This window comes from Chiloscyllium plagiosum, unplaced genomic scaffold (genome assembly GCF_037043375.1).
Source record: "Chiloscyllium plagiosum isolate Xiang-an unplaced genomic scaffold, Cpla_swu_hap1 HiC_scaffold_30, whole genome shotgun sequence".
Lineage (NCBI taxonomy): Eukaryota > Metazoa > Chordata > Chondrichthyes > Orectolobiformes > Hemiscylliidae > Chiloscyllium > Chiloscyllium plagiosum.
The window spans coordinates 10,267,625-10,284,507 of NW_028270168.1; the positions used below are offsets into that span (position 1 = coordinate 10,267,625).

Here is a 16,883-nt window from a genome sequence, read left to right on the forward strand (position 1 = left end):
AGCTACCTCCCCCCCAGCCCCATCCCCCTCCCATTTACGTCACCATCCCCTCGGCTCACAGCCTCATTCCTGATGAAGGGTTTATGCCCGAAACATCGATTCTCCTGCTCCGCAGATGCTTCCTGACCTGCTGTGCTTTTCAGGCACCACATTCTCGACTCTAATCTCCAGCATCTGCAGTCCTCACTTTCGCTCATTTCAGTTCATGTCATGGCTTAATTTGGACCTGTTTCACATCTTCTTTCGACCAGCTCCTTTCAATCCACATTTTGCCAGCCCTTCCTCTACATCTCAATCCTCATGTTATTAGGAACCAATCCCATCAATTCAACACAGTTCAGCCTCCTGGACAGATGTAGGTTCTGGGCATCATCTGAACCTGAAGGATGTTGCATGTGATTAAAGTTTCCACTTTTTATTTTGATCATTATTCATTTTGTCTGCATCACTTTGGGGATTGTATCTTGCCACTTTGTGATCAAAGCCTAACAGGTATAATCTGCCTAGAACATGTACATTAGTGTAATGGGACATCTCTAGGCAACTGTGGTGACTTAGTGTCTTCAGTGAAAGATTGAGCAGAAAGAGGGAACATGCAAATTAGTGCTACAACTGAAATATTGCATTAGGAAGAGAAAGTCTGTAGCATGTTAATATCGTTTCTAAAGGTGTTCACGCGAGACAGAAACTATTATGTTTGTGACATGGGGAGCTTTTATCCCGTTCTTGCAGTTACCACAGGTTTGAGCTGCACGACAAACCAACTCAATTCAAAGCAATGAGCATTTCAAAGCCTTGTACATGATGGTGAAACATTGTTCACTGAAGAAAGGAAGACAAATATACATAATTTTATTGTGGAAAAGTTTCCCAAACTCATGGACTATCATTTTCATTAAAAGTAAGAAGGTGATGACCTAGTGGGTTTGTCACTAAACTATTAATCCAGAAACTCAGCTAAACCTCTGGGGACCTGGGTTTGAGTCCTACCATGGCAGATGGTGAAATTTGAATTCAACAAAAATCTGGAATTAAGAATCTAATGATGACCATGAATCAATTGTCAGAAAAACCCATTTGGTTTGCTAATGCCCTTTAGGGAAGGAAACCGCCATCCTTGCTTGGTCTGGCCTACATGTGACTCCAGACCCATAGCAATGTGGTTGACTTTCAATTGCCCTGTGAAATAGCCTAGCAACACCCTCAGTTCAAAGGCAGCTAGGGATTGGTAAAAAATGCTGGCCAGCCAGCTACTCCCATAAGTGAATAAAAGATATTTGAAAGAAACTAAGTCAAAAATAAAACTCCAGTTGCTGAAAGTGAACAATTTAATCTGACTTCCAGCCCTTTTTTTTCTGACCTGCATGAACATCTGATTAGCACACTGAATGGAAGTCAATTTAGTTGGTGCCAGAGTGATTACACGGCCAGACATCAAACCTATCGCCTATCGAGCCAATTTAATGCTGTGTTTAGAGTATTGATGGCAACTCAATGTTGATATGAGGCAAGTCTGGTGTTTATGTTGGCATAGATGCCACCTCAAGAAGTATGCCTTCCTTACACAATTGGGGCACAGTGTCATTGATAGGAGATATATAAAAGATCATCTCTGGCTGCAATCAGCTGTAATAATTTAAATCCTCAACTATGAGAAAAGACTCTGACCAGAATAGCCAAATGCTAATCATGACTTCGAATGGAGCTCCCATGTGCAATATTTCTCAGCTGGTGCTGGTGCTGGTGCCTTGGAATCTGCCTCACAGTATCAATTGGAAGGCTTCTACAGTGACAGAAATAAAATCCAACACAACCATCTCGACAGTGTGATCAAATTCTCAACATGGAGCTGGAACATTTTACACTTCAGCTAAATAATAACAGTGATTCTGCATTTAGACAGAAGCAAGTAATTCATCTGGAAATCTCAGGAGACAAAAACACAGGAGAGAAGCGTTCCCTCTGAACTGGCCAGCCATGGGGCTGTGTAGCTGTTCCGAAGATCCATGCACACTTTTTGGCTTACTGATACTGTGCTGACCCATTCACTTCCCATTTCTCCAGCTGGACATGGATGCCCACATATCCAGTGGAGAAATGAAAGGGAACATAGCTGGAGTAATGAGAGGAATCTATGATTCTATCTACCTCCTTTTTAAATACTTTCAGTGATCTAGCCTCCACACATCTCTGGGGACACAATTCCAGACATTTACTAGTCTCTGGGAGAAGAAACTCCTTCACACCTCAGTTTTAAATGAGTGCCCCCTTATTCTGTAATTGTATAATTCAAGATCCCCCAATTAGTGGAAACATCATTTCAATATTTACTCTGTCAAAAATCTTAAATAAAAGCAGAAAGAGCTGGAGAAACTCAGCAGGTCTGGCAGCATTTGTAGAGAGACAAACAGTGTTAACATTTTGATTCCAATCTGACCATTCTTCAGAATCACCTCTCAGAATTTTGTATCTTTCAATAAGACTACCCCTCATTCTACTAAAAACTAATGAATAAAGACCTAACATGATTAGCTATTCTTGTTAAGTCAAACCTTCATCCCAGTAATCAGCCTTATGGGTGGTATGGTGTCTCAGTGGCTCACACTGCTGTTTCACAGTTCCAGCCTCAGATGACTGTCTGTTTGAAATTTATATGTTCTCCCCGTGTCTGCGTGGTTTTCCACCCGGTGCTCTGATTTCCTCCCACAGTCCAAAGATGTGAAATTAGGTGGATGGGGCATGCTAAATTATCCATAGTGTTCAGGGATCTGTGGGTTAGGTGTGTTAGCCATGGGAAATGCAAAGTTTCAGGGATAGGGTAGGCGGATGGGTCTGAATTGGATGTTCTTCGGAAGGTTGGTGTGGCAATGTTGGGCCAAATGGCTGGTTTCCACATTGCAGGGATACTATAATGGATCCCTCTTGACTGCCTCCAAAGCTAGTACATCCTTTAGTAAATGTAGGGACCAAACTGTACATAGTACTCCACATGCAATATCACCAACACCCTATACAGTGACGACAAAACATCCCTATTTTCAAACTCCAACCCCCTAACAATAAAGGCCAAAATTCTATTTTGCTTCTTATTGACTTTCTGCATCAGTATTCTAATATGTTGCGTTTTATACACAAGAATACTCAGATTCCTCTTTACTGCATTTTAATGGAATCTCTCTCCATTCAAATAATAGTCTGCCTTTGACTCTTCCTACCCAATGCATTCCTACCCAATCACACTTTCCAACAATAAATTCTATTTTCCATGTTTTTGCCCACTCATTTAATCTATCTGTATCCCTTACATCTTCTTTATGTCTTCATCACAACATACCCTTCCAGCTATTTTTGTATCTTCAGTAAATTTGGATTCATTGCACTCTGCTCCAGTCGCCAAGTCGTCAACATGAATAGTAATTAATTGAGGCCGTAGCACTGACCCAGTTATATTTTCCAACTGTCTAAATGCAGAATCAGTTATTATTTAATTGCAGGGTAAAATGTTCCAGCTCCATGTTGAGAATTTGATCACACTGTTGAGTTGGTTGTGTTGGATTTTATTTGAGTCACTGTAGAAGCCTTCCAGTTGATACTGTGAGGCAGATTCCAAGTGACCAGCAACAGGTGAGAAGTATTGTACATGGAAACTTTATTCAATGTCATGATGAGCATTTGGATATTCCAGTCAGTCTTGTCCCATGGTCGAAGAATGCAAAATGATACAGATAAATTGCAGCCAGAGGTAATCTTCTATATTTCCTATCCACAGTCCATGGTAATATATTACCCCTAATACCATGAACTCCTATCTTGTGCAATAACCTTTTATGTGGCATCTTATTGAATGACTTCTGGAAATCTAAATAAAACACATCCACTGGTTTCCCTTTATGAACTCTGCTTGTTATGTGCTCAAAGAATATTACCAAATAAGATTTCCCTTTCATAAAACATTTTTTAAGTCTGTTCAATTGTGATAAGGGTTTCTAAATGTCCTGATATTTCTTTCTTCATAATGAATTTTTCCAACAACAGATATTGGGCTAAACGGCCAATAGTTTCCTCCAGGTTTTGGGGACAAGTGGTGTCTGATTCTGGGGGATAACAAGCCACCTGCCACAAGAAGTAATTTTTACTGTTTTCCACTGTGCTCTTGTGTTTACCTATAAAACTGGATCGAGGGTGTTTAACAACTAAATAGCTTGCAGACAATGTTAAACACACCCCCATCATCTGTGTTAGATTCATCCCAACCTCAGGAGAGATATTAAGTTTGTAATCTGACCCTGCACTTCACAGTTACTTAAAGAAATCGATCAGATAATGACTTTGTCTTGACTATTAATTATCCATCAAGTTACACTTGACACAAACACTGACTAAATATCCAGTGGTAAAGTTTCCATGGTATTTGTTCTAAACTTATATGGCAATTGCAATTTTTATTATTTATGCTATTTGATGTTTTAGTTAGAAAGTATAATGAAGAAATCCTTTGTACAGATTCGGCCAGTGCTTTACATGTTTCTAAGGGTATGGCCTAGTGATATTATTACTAAACTATTAATCCAGAGACCCAGGTAATGTTCTGGGGACCTTGGTTCAAATCCCACCATGGCAGATGGAGGAATTTGAATTCAATTTTTAAAAAATCTGGAATTAGGAGTCTAACAATGACCACAAAACCATTGCTGACTGATGGGAAAAGAACTGGTTCATTTTAGCTCATTATACCCTTTAGAGAAAGAAACTGCCATCCTCACCTGGTCTGACCTACCTGTGACTCCAGACCCACAGCAATGTGGTTGACACAACTGCCCTCTGGGTAATTAGGGATGGGCACCAGTGACACCCTCACCCTTTGAATGAATAAAAGAATTCACATCAAAATATAGTTTTTCGGATGGCAATGAACAGAACGTACATGAAAGGTTATATTTGCCATTCTGATGGACTAGTAGTCAGTGAACCTGTATGACAGTGTTGCCATTGCATCATGAAGGTTGAATTTCTTTTTGCTAATCAGTAAAAATTCTTTTGCTTCCACAGTGACGTCTTCTGCAAGAAAAACAGCAACCAAATTTTAAGTGAGAATGACATAATATATTTTCCACAGTTAGCGAACACACTGCAAATGATAGCAGACTTAGGACCAAATGCATTCTATGATGGGCCTGTTGCAGAGGATATTGTTAATTATGTCAGTCAATCAGGTACGCACACAGATGGATACGTATTGTAATATTATCTTAGGTGATGAGACTCCGGTTTATCGAATTCAGGTTCACTTCCTGAATCAAAAAATGCTGAAGATCACAGCGGGTCAAGCAGCATCCACGGGGAGAAAGCAAACTAAAGCTTCGAGTCTCAATGACTCTTCACCAGAGGTGACATGAAGCTGACGCCAGCTCTGATGAAGAGTCACCTGGACGCGAAAGGTTAACTTGCTTTTTCTCCATGGATGTTGCCAAACCCGTTGTGGTCACCAGCATTTTTTGTTTGCAGTACAGATTCCAGCATCGGCAGTAATTTGCTCCTCTCACTTCATGCATCAATCTATTTCCAGTGTTTATTTACACCCTTCCCATCAAGTTTCTTAAAAGTGAATACATTCTTGATCCAATCTTAATTAATTTGCAGTGCCCCATCCAGAACAGGCTATGAACATTTAGTAGCACTATTAATGTTTCCATAAGCTACACTCATACTTCATAGCGGAACTCCACACAGCTTCCAATTTCATGATCTGCTTTTGGGATGGTAGATAATCTTGGCAAGGCAGCAAATGTTGTTCCTCTCTAATTGTCCTAAGGGGACTCTGGAGGTCCTTTTCCCTGCACTATCTCTGTCTATGGTATGATAAGACATCTTGGAGGTTGTTGTACACCACAGTCCATCCTGTAGATTGTGTATACTGCAGTTCATCCATTAGATTGTTCTTTACTACAGCGCAGCCTGTAGAATGTATATGTCACAGTCCATTCTATAAATTATGAATACTACAGTCCATCCTGTACATTGCGTAAATTACGGTCCACCCAATAGATTGTATATACTATAGTGTATCCTGTAGATTATGTATACAACAGTTCATCCTGTGGAAAACACAGGAGTCAATTTGTGCACAGCAAGATCCCTTTGAGGTGTATGGCCAGATAATGTGTCTCAATGATCTTAATGAAAGGGTGAACATTAGTCACAACATCGGCGAGAATGCCTTCTTCAAAGTGATGCTTTGAGATCTCCCATCTGCAGACAGATCCTTGATTTGACATTTCATCCAAAAGGCTGCACCTCCAATGGTTACAGCAATGCACCAGGACTGTCAGCTGGATTATTCCTGTCCTTTCTAAAGGGCTTGTTGAATTAAGCTCCTTCTCAGTAAAAGGAGTTAATTTCATCTGACCAGTAAATGGTTTCATAATCTTTAATTATGTCCATTTCTCTTGCATCTTTAGGTGGACAAATTTCTCATTATGATCTGAAACAGTATAAAGCAAACAAGGAGATGCCATTAAATGTGACTGTTGATGGTTATACACTATACGTTCCAGGTGCCCCATCTGGAGGACCAGTGCTTGCACTCATTCTGAAAATTCTTGAAGGTAGCTCCACTGTTCAGAAATGTTTTACTTTAATCTTTAAAGATTTTCTAGCCAAATGATCAAAGTTCTGGAGAGTTAACACATTTCCTGCTATCAGCAGGAAGCTAGGGGTGAACCGTTGATAATCCACTTCAGTTTCTGCTGGTGATCAGTAAGGTGATCATAGTGTATTTGAGGTGATGACTGAATTGAAAATGTCACATCAGGATACAAATGAGCCATTTTGTTTCTCAGTCAGTAGTAGCCACATGACCTCAAGATGAAGTAATTTTTTTTACCATTCTGAATTTCCAAATTAATTTGTTTGAAGGTAATCTAGACATATATTTATACTACCGTTGTTCAGAAATGTCCTGAAGATCTTCATAACCAATTGCTCAGAATCACAAGGACTGTCAATGGACATGCAACGTTTGCACTCCAAAACCTGCCACTTCCTTAGCCAAGCCGCTGCAATGCAGCTACAACTCTGGCATCTACCCAATAATGTAGAAACTTTCCCTGTCATGCCCTATGCGGAGAAAGCAGGACAAATCCAGACTGAAAGGCGTCATAAACAGTGATATCAAGCAGTACTTGTTTAGCAATAACTTGTGAACTGACTCTCAGTTTGGTTTCAGCTCCTGACCTTATTACAGCTTTGGTTCAAACATGGACAAAAGAGTTGAATTCCAGAGGGGAGGGGAGAGGGACAGTCCTTGGCATCAAGGCCGCATTTCACCAAGTGTGGCATCAAGGAGCCCTAGCAAAACTGGAATCAGTGGGTGTCAGGGTGAAAAAGTCTCTGCTGGTTGGATTCATACATGACACATAGGAAAATGGTTGTGGTTGATGGAGGTCAGTCATCTCAGCTCCAGGATATCTCTGCAGGAGTTCTTCAGTGTAGTGTCCTTGGCCCAACCATTTTCAGCTGCTTCATCAATGACCTTCCCTCCATCATAAGGTCAAAAATGGGAATTTTTGCTAATAACTGCACAATATTCGGCACCATTCATGATTCCTCAGATACTGAAGCAGTCCATGTTTAAATGCATCAAGATTTGGACAAATCCAGACTTGGGCTGACAAGTGTCAAGTAACATTCACGCCACACAATGCCAGACTATGACCATACCAGGTCAGGGACAATCTAATCACCATATCTTGACACACAATGGACGTACCATGGCTGAATCCCCCAATATTAACATCCTCAGGACTTATCATTGACTAGAAACTGAACTGGATATATCATATAAACACAGTGGCTACAAGACCAGGTCAGAGGCTAGGAATACTTCAGTGACTAACTCACCGGCTAACTTCCCAGAGCCTGTCAATCATCAACAAGGCACAAGTCTAGAGTGTGATGGGATACTCCCCACTTGCCTGGATGGGGGCAGCTCCAACAACACTCAAGAAGCTTGACAGCATCCAGGACAAAGCATTTGATTGGCACCACATCCACTCGCTCCATCATCGATGCTCAATAACAGCAATGCATTGCATCTACAAGAAATTCACCGAAGATCCTTAGACATCACCTTCCAAATCCACGATCACGTCCATCTCAAGGAGCAAGGGAAGCAGATATATGGAAATACCATCCCCCGCTAGTTCTCCTCCAAGCCACTCACCATTCTGACTTGGAAACATATTGCTATTGTTCCACTGCCACAGGGTCAAAGTCCTGGAACTCCCTCCTTATCAGCATTGTGGGTCTACGTACACCTCAAGGACGGGAGTGTTTCATGAAGACAGCTCTCCACCACCTGAAGTGCAACTCGGGATAGGCAATAAATGCTGGTCCAGACAGCAATGGCCACATTGGGATCATGCCAAAGGGATCATGCCATAAGGTTGAGTGAAATAGGGATTGATAGGAAGGGTGAGGGCAGTAACAAATTAAAAATACCATATATGAATGCACGAAGTATTAGAAATAAGATGGATGAGCTTGAGGCTCTTTTGGAAATTGGCAGCTACGATATTGTGGGGATAACTGAGACATGGCTTCAAGTGGACAGGGCCTGGGAAATGAATATTCAAGGCGATACGTGCTATCGTAAGGACAGACTGACGGGCAGAGGGGGTGGGGTGGCCCTGTTGGTAAGGGATGATATTCAGTCCCTTGCACGGGGGTACCTAGAATCAGGGGATGTAGAGTCAGTGTGGATAGAGCTGAGAAATTCTAAGGGTAGAAAGACCCTCTTGGGAGTTATCTACAGGTCCCCAAACAGTAGTATGGATGTAGGTGTAAGTTGAATAAGGAGCTGAAATTGGCCTGTCACAAAGATGTTACTACAGTTATTATGGGGATTTCAACATGCAGGTAGACTGGGAGAATCAGGATGGTATTGGACCTCAAGAAAGAGACTTTGTGGAGCGCCTCCGAGATGGATTCTTAGAACATCTGGTGCTGGAGCCTACCAGGGAGAAGGCAATTCTGGATCTGGCATTGTGCAACGAACCAGAATTGATCAGGGACCTCGAAGTGAAGGAGCCATTAGGAGGTAGTGACCATAATACAATAAGCTTCAATCTGCAATTTGAGAGGGAGAGGGTACAGTCGGAAGTGACAATATTTCAGTTGAATAAAGGGAACTATGGAGCTATGAGGGAGGAGCTGATCAAAGTTCAATGGTGCAATACCTTAGCAGGGATGACAGTGGAGGAACAATAGCAGATATTTCTGGGTACAATGCAGAAGATGCAGGATCAGTTCATTCCAAAAAGGAAGAAAGATCCTATGAAGAGGCATGGGTGGCCGTGGCTGACGAGGGAAGTTAAGAAACATATAAAGTCAAAAGAGAAAAAGTATAGCATAGCAAAGATAAGTGGGAAAACGGAGGACTGGGAAGCTTTTAAAGAACAACTGAGGATTACTAAGAAGGAAATACGCAGAGAAAAAAATGAGGTATTAAGGTAAACTGGCCAAAAATATAAAGGAGGATAGTAAAAGATTTTTTAGGTAAGTGAAAGGGAAAAAAATGGTTAAGACTAAAATTGGGCCCTTGAAGACAGAAACAGGGGAATATATTATGGGGAACAAAGAAATGGCAGAAGAGTTGAATTGGTACTTCAGGTCTGTGTTCACTGGGGAAGACACAAGCAATCTCCCTGAGGTATCAGTGGCTGAAGGACCTGAACTGAAGGGAATTTATATTTGCCGGGAATTGGTTTTGGAGACACTGTTATGTCTAAAGGCTGATAAGTCCCCGGGGTACTAAAGGAGGTGGCTCAAGAAATCGTGGATGCGTTGGTGATTATTTTCCAGAGTTCGATAGATTCAGGATCCGTTCCTGCAGATTGGAGGGAGCCTAATGTTGTACAACTTTTTAAGAAAGGAGCGAGAGAGAAAGCAGGAAATTATAGATCAGTTAGTCTGACCTCAGTAGTGGGAAAGATGCTGGAGTCAGTTATAAAGGATGAAATTACGACACATCTGGATAGCAGTAACAGGATAGGTCAGAGTAATGATAAACAGCTCCCTTTCGGAATGGCAGGCGGTGACCAGTGGGGTACCGCAGGGATCAGTGCTGGGACTGCAGCTTTTTACAATATATATTAATGATATAGAAGATGGTATTAACAGTAACATTAGCAAATTTGCTGATGATACAAAGCTGGGTGACAGGGTGAAATGTGAGGAGGATGTTAGGAGATTACAGGGTGACCTGGACAGGTTAGGTGAGTGGACAGATGCAGTTTAATGTGGATAAATGTATGGTTATCCACTTTGGTGGCAAGAACAGGAAGGCAGATTACTACCTAAATGGAGTCAAGTTAGGTAAAGGGGCAGTACAAAGTGATCTGGGTGTTCTTGTACACCAGTCAATGAAGGCAAGCATGCAGGTACAGCAGGTAGTGAAGAAAGCTAATAGCATGCTGGCCTTCATAACAAGAGGGATTGAGTAGAGAAGCAAAGAAGTTCTTCTGCAGCTGTACAGGGCCCTGGTGAGACCGCATCTGGAATATTGTGTGCAGTTCTGGTCTCCAAATTTGAGGAAAGACATTCTGGCTATTGAGGGAGTGCAGCGTAGGTTCACAAGGTCAATTCCTGGAATGGCGGGACTATCTTATGTTGATAGATTGGAGCGACTGGGCTTGTATACCCTTGAGTTTAGAAGACTGAGAGGGGATCTGATTGAGACATATAAGATTATTAAAGGATTGGACATTCTGGGGGCAGGAAACATGTTTCCGCTGATGGGTGAGTCCTGAACCAGAGGACACAGCTTAAAAGTAAGGGGGAGGCCATTTAGGACAGAGATGAGGAGAAACTTCTTCACCCAGAGAGTGGTGGGTGTGTGGAATGTTCTGCCCCAGAAGGCAGTGGAGGCCCAGTCTCTGGATTTGTTTAAGAAAGAGTTGGACAAAGCTCTCAAGGATAGTGGAATCGAGGGTTATGGGGATAAGGCAGGAACAGGATACTGATTAAGGATGATCAGCCATGATTATAATGAATGGTGGTGCAGGCTCGAAGGGCAGAATGGCCTACTCCTGCACCTATTGTCTATTGTCTATCCCATGTGTGAATAAAAAGCACAGTCATTTTCTACAGAACAAATTCCCACAAGCAACTAACACTTTACTGACTTACAGAGATTTATCTTTGGCTGAGAGTGTAATGTTTGTCAGGATGCTGAGACACTTGTACAGACTTGCATATTCACTTTTGATATATGAGTGATAAATGATTCAGTGTTAAGTTGTTATCCTCAGATAACTTGCTGTTATGAATTGATTCTTAACTTAAAATGCCCATTGTCCTGCTGTAATTGTTCAAAGTGCACCCTGTCCCTGACATTAAATCAGTCACAAGTAGTATATTTAAGTTATCTATTTGCAGTGCTAAAATAGTGTGGGTAATTTAAAGTTTTCCAATGAACCATATATTTCCTGATCATAGGAATGTTATAGAAAGAAATTTACAGGTCTAAAATGACCTTGTGAGGAATTATTGATTATTTAATCGATAATTCTAATACGTTGTCAAACTAATATTTAATGTTTGTGCGAAGATTTGTAGCTCGGGTGCTCATTGTTGTGGTTCTGTTCGCCGAGCTGGGAATTTGTGTTGCAGACGTTTCGTCCCCTGTCTAGGTGACATCCTCAGTGCTTGGGAGCCTCCTGTGAAGCGCTTCTGTGATGTTTCCTCCGGCATTTGTAGTGGTTTGAATCTGCCGCTTCCGGTTGTCAGTTCCAGCTGTCCGCTGCAGTGGCCGGTATATTGGGTCCAGATCGATGTGCTTATTGATTGAATCTGTGGATGAGTGCCATGCCTCTAGGAATTCCCTGGCTGTTCTCTGTTTGGCTTGTCCTATAATAGTAGTGTTGTCCCAGTCGAATTCATGTTGCTTGTCATCTGCGTGTGTGGCTACTAAGGATAGCTGGTCATGTTGTTTCGTGGCTAGTTGGTGTTCATGGATGCGGATCGTTAGCTGTCTTCCTGTTTGTCCTATGTAGTGTTTTGTGCAGTCCTTGCATGGGATTTTGTACACTACATTAGTTTTGCTCATGCTGGGTATCGGGTCCTTCATTCTGGTGAGTTGTTGTCTGAGAGTGGCAGTTGGTTTGTGTGCTGTTATGAGTCCTAGTGGTCGCAGTAGTCTGGTTGTCAGTTCTGAAATGTTTTTGATGTATGGTAATGTGGCTAGTCCTTGGGTTGTGGCATGTCCTCGTTCCGTTGTCTTTCCCATAGGCATCTGTTGGTGAAATTGCGAGGGTATCCGTTTTTGGCGAATACATTGTATAGGTGTTCTTCTTCCTCTTTTTGCAGTTCTGGTGTACTGCAGTGTGCTGTGGCCCTTTTGAACAGTGTCTTGATGCAACTTCTTTTGTGTGTGTTGGGGTGGTTGCTTTCGTAGCTTAGGACTTGGTCTGTGTGTGTGGCTTTCCTGTATACCTTTGTGGTGAATTCTCCGTTAGGTGTTCTCTGTACCATCACGTCTAGGAATGGGAGTTGGTTGTCCTTTTCTTCCTCTCTATTGAATCGGATTCCTGTGAGTGTGGCATTGGTGATCCGGTGTGTGTTCTCTATTTCTGTGTTTTTAATGATTACAAAGGTGTCATCCACATATCTGACCCAGAGTTTGGGTTGAATTTGCGGTAAGACTGTTTGTTCTAACCTTTACATTACTGCTTCTGCTATGAGTCCAGAGATGGGTGAGCCCATGGATGTGCTGTTTATTTGTTCATATATTTGGTTGTTGAATGTGAAGTGTGCTGTCAGGCACAGGTCCAGTAGTTTGAGTATGCAGTCTTTATTGATAGGTTCCCCGTCTTGTTGTCTGTTCTGTATGTCCAGCAGGTTGGCTAGTGTTTCTCTGGCTAGGGTTTTGTCGATAGAGGTGAACAGTGCCGTTACATCGAATGAGACCATGCTTTCTTCCTTGTCTATGTGTATATTTCTGATGATGTCCAAGACCTAGTTTTTATTTTTAAAAGGTTACTTTTAGAGGGATGGCAGTGAAGGCAGTGCAGTGTTCCTCTTGCAACATGTTTGAGGTGAGGGATGCCATGGTCGTCCCTGCTGATTACACTTGCAGGAAGTGCACCCATCTCCAGCTCCTCCAAGACCGTGTTAGGGAACTGGAGCTGGAGTTGGATGAACTTAGGATCATTCGGGAGGCAGAAGGGGTTATAGATCGGAGCTTTAGGGAAGTAGTAACTCCAAAGATTGCAGACAGATGGGTGACAGTGAGGGGGACTGGGAGGAAGCAGCCAGTGCAGGGACCCCCTGCAGCCGTTCCCCTCAAGAATAAGTATACCGTTTTGGATACTTGTGGGGGGGGGGACTTACCAGGGGTAAGTAACGGGGCTCAGACCTCTGGCGCGGAGCCTGTCCCCGTTGCTCAGAAGGGAAGGGTGGAGAAGAGCAGAGCAATAGTAATTGGGGACTCGATAGTTCGGGGCACAGATAGGCGGTTTTGTGGGGGCGAGAGGGACTCACATTTGGTATGTTGCCTCCCAGGTGCAAGGGTACGTGACGTCTCTGATCGTGTTTTCCGGGTCCTTAAGGGGGAGGGGGAGCAGCCCGAAGTCGTGGTCCACATTGGCACCAACGACATAGGTAGGAAGAGGGCTGAGGATGTTAGGCAGGCTTTCAGGGAGCTAGGTTGGAAGCCCAGAGTTAGAAAAAACAGAGTTGTTGTCTCTGGTTTGTTACCTGTGCCACATGATAGAGAGTCGAGGAATAGGGAGAGAGAACAGTTAAATGCGTGGCTACAGGGACGGTGCAGGAGGGAGGGATTCCGGTATCTGGATAACTGGGGTTCTTTCTGGGGAAGGTGGGACCTCTATAAACAGGATAGTCTACACCTGAACCTGAGGGGCACCAGTATCCTTGGTGGGAGGTTTGCTAGTGCTCTTGGGGGTGTTTAAACTAACTCTGCAGGGGCATGGGAACCTAGACTGTAGCTTTAGGATGCAGGACCTGGACTGTAGGGAGGTTAGGAACATGGCAACAATCTCAAAGGAGGGTACCTATAAACAGGAAAGTGGCTTGAAGTGTGTATACTTCAATGCAAGAAGTATACGAAATAAGGTAGGGGAACTTGCAGTGTGGGTTGGTACCTGGGACTTCGATGTTGTGGCTATTATGGAGACATGGGTAGAACAGGGACAGGATTGGCTGTTGCAGGTTCCAGGGTTTAAATGTTTTAGTAGGGTCAGAGGTGGGGGTAAAAGAGGGGGAGGTGTGGCATTGCTTGTCAAAGATAGTATTACTGCGGTGGAAAGGACGATGGATGAAGACTCGCCATCTGAGGTAGTTTGGGCTGAGGTTAGGAATAGGAAAGGTGAGGTCACCCTGTTAGGAGTTTTCTACAGGCCTCCTCATAGTCTTAGAGACATAGAAGAAAGGATTGCGAGGATGATTCAGGAGAAGAGTGAAAGTAATAGGGTGGTTATTATGGGGGCTTTAACTTTCCTGATATTGACTGGGAAAGCTATAGCTCGAGTTTATTAGATGGGTCTGTGTGTCCAATGTGTGCAGGAGGGTTTCCTGACACAATATGTAGACAGGCCAACAAGAGGTGAGGCCATACTGGATTTGGTTCTGGGTAACGAACCAGGCCAGGTGTTAGAATTGGAGGTAGGTGAGCACTTTGGGGACAGTGACCACAATTCAGTGACTTTTACTCTAGTGATGGAGAGGGATAAATGTGCACTGCAGGGCAAGAGTTATAGCTGGGGGCAGGGAAATTATGATGCGGTGAGGCACGACTTAGGATGCGTGGCTTGGAAAAGTAGGCTTCAAGGGAAGGGCGCAATTGATATGTGGAGCTTGTTCAAGGAGCAACTATTGAGTGTCCTTGATAAGTATGTACCTGTCAGGCAGGGAGGAAAGGGTCGTGTGAGAGAGCCGTGGTTTAATAAGGAATTGGAATCCCTTGTTAAATGGAAGAGGGCGGCCTATGTAAAGATGAGGCGTGAAGGTTCAATTGGGGCGATTGAGAGTTATAAGGCAGCCAGGAAGGATCTGAAGAATGAGCTAAGAGCAGCAAGGAGGGGACATGAAAAGTCCTTAGTTGGTAGGATTAGGGAAAACCCAAAGGCTTTCTATAGGTATGTCAGGAATAAAAGAATGACTAGGGTAGGAATAGGTCCAGTCAAGGATAGTAGTGGGAAGTTGCGTGTGGAGGCTGAAGAGATTGGGGAGACACTGAATGAATACTTTTCGTCAGTATTCACTCAGGAACAGGACATTGTTGCCGATGTGAATACTGAGTCACAATTAATTAGAATGGACGGCTTTGAGGTATGTAGAGAAGAGGTGTTGGAAATTCTGGAATGGGTAAAAATAGATAAGTCCCCTGGGCCTGATGGCATTTATCCTAGGATTCTCTGGGAAGCAAGGGAGGAGATTGCAGAGCCATTGGCCTTGATTTTTATGTCCTTGTTGTCTACAGGAATAGTGCCAGAAGACTGGAGGATAGCAAATGTGGTTCCCTTGTTCAAGAAGGGGAGTAGGGATAACCCTAGTAACTATAGGCCGGTGAGTCTCACTTCTGTTGTGGGCAAAGTCTTAGAGAGAATTGTAAGGGATAGGATTTATGAACATCTGGATAGGAATAATGTGATCAAGGATAGTCAGCATGGTTTTGTGAAGGGCAGGTCGTGCCTCACAAACCTTATTGAATTCTTTGAGAAGGTGACTAAGGAGGTAGACGAGGGTAAAGCGGTAGATGTGGTATATATGGATTTTAGTAAGGCTTTTGATAAGGTTCCCCATGGTAGGCTACTGCAACAAATACGGAGGTATGGCATTGAGGGTGAGTTGGAGGTTTGGATTAGGAATTGGCTGGCTGGAAGAAGACAGAGGGTAGTAGTTGATGGTAAAGGTTCATCTTGGAGTGCAGTTACTAGCGGTGTTCCGCAAGGATCTGTTTTGGGACCATTGCTGTTTGTCATTTTTATAAATGACCTGGAGGAGGGGCTAGAAGGTTGGGTGAGCAAGTTTGCGGATGATACGAAAGTTGGTGGAGTTGTTGACAGTGAGAAAGGATGTGTCAGGTTACAGCGGGATATAGATAAAACTGCAGAGCTGGGCAGAAAGGTGGCAAATGGAGTTCAATGTAGGTAAGTGTGAGATGATTCACTTTGGTAAGAGTAACAAAAAGATGGGGTACTGGGCTAATGGTCGGATACTTGGTAGTGTGGATGAGCAGAGGGATCTTGGTGTCCATGTTCACAGATCTTTGAAAGTTGCCACCCAGGTAAATAGTGCGGTGAAGAAGGCATATGGCGTACTGGCTTTTATTGGTAGAGGAATTGAGTTCCGGAGTCCTGAGGTCATATTGCAATTGTATAAGACTCTGGTGCGGCCACATCTGGAGTATTGTGTGCAGTTTTGGTTGCCATACTATGGGAAGGATGTGGAGGCACTGGAACGGGTGCAGAGGAGGTTTACCAGGATGTTGCCTGGTATGGTAGGAAGATCGTATGAGGAAAGGCTGAGGCACTTGGGGCTGTTTTCATTGGAGAAAAGAAGGTTTAGGGGTGACTTGATAGAGGTGTACAAGATGATTAGGGGTTTAGATAGGGTTGACCATGAGAACCTTTTTCCACATATGGAGTCAGCTATTACGAGGGGGCATAGCTTTAAATTAAGGGGTGGTAGGTATAGGACAGATGTTAGGGGTAGATTCTTTACTCAGCGAGTCGTGAGTTCATGGAATGCCCTGCCAGTAGCAGTGGTAGACTCTCCCTCTTTATGGGCATTTAAGCGGGCATTGGATCGGCATATGGAGGATAGTGGGCTAGTGTAGGTTAGGTGGGCTTGGATCGGCGCAA

The 16,883-nt window shown here is 43.3% G+C and overlaps 1 protein-coding gene across 3 annotated transcripts in view; it reads left to right on the top strand.

The window, feature by feature from the left end:
- The window catches only part of LOC122563503 (glutathione hydrolase 1 proenzyme-like), a 51,845-nt gene that overhangs the window by 13,282 nt on the left and 21,680 nt on the right, over window positions 1-16,883 (top strand). For all 3 annotated transcript variants that reach the window (XM_043717297.2, XM_043717299.2, XM_043717298.2), the window contains exons 6-7: window positions 5,050-5,213; window positions 6,459-6,605. In XM_043717297.2, coding sequence (XP_043573232.2) covers window positions 5,050-5,213; window positions 6,459-6,605 — 311 coding nt within the window. The remainder of the gene's footprint in view (window positions 1-5,049; window positions 5,214-6,458; window positions 6,606-16,883) is intronic.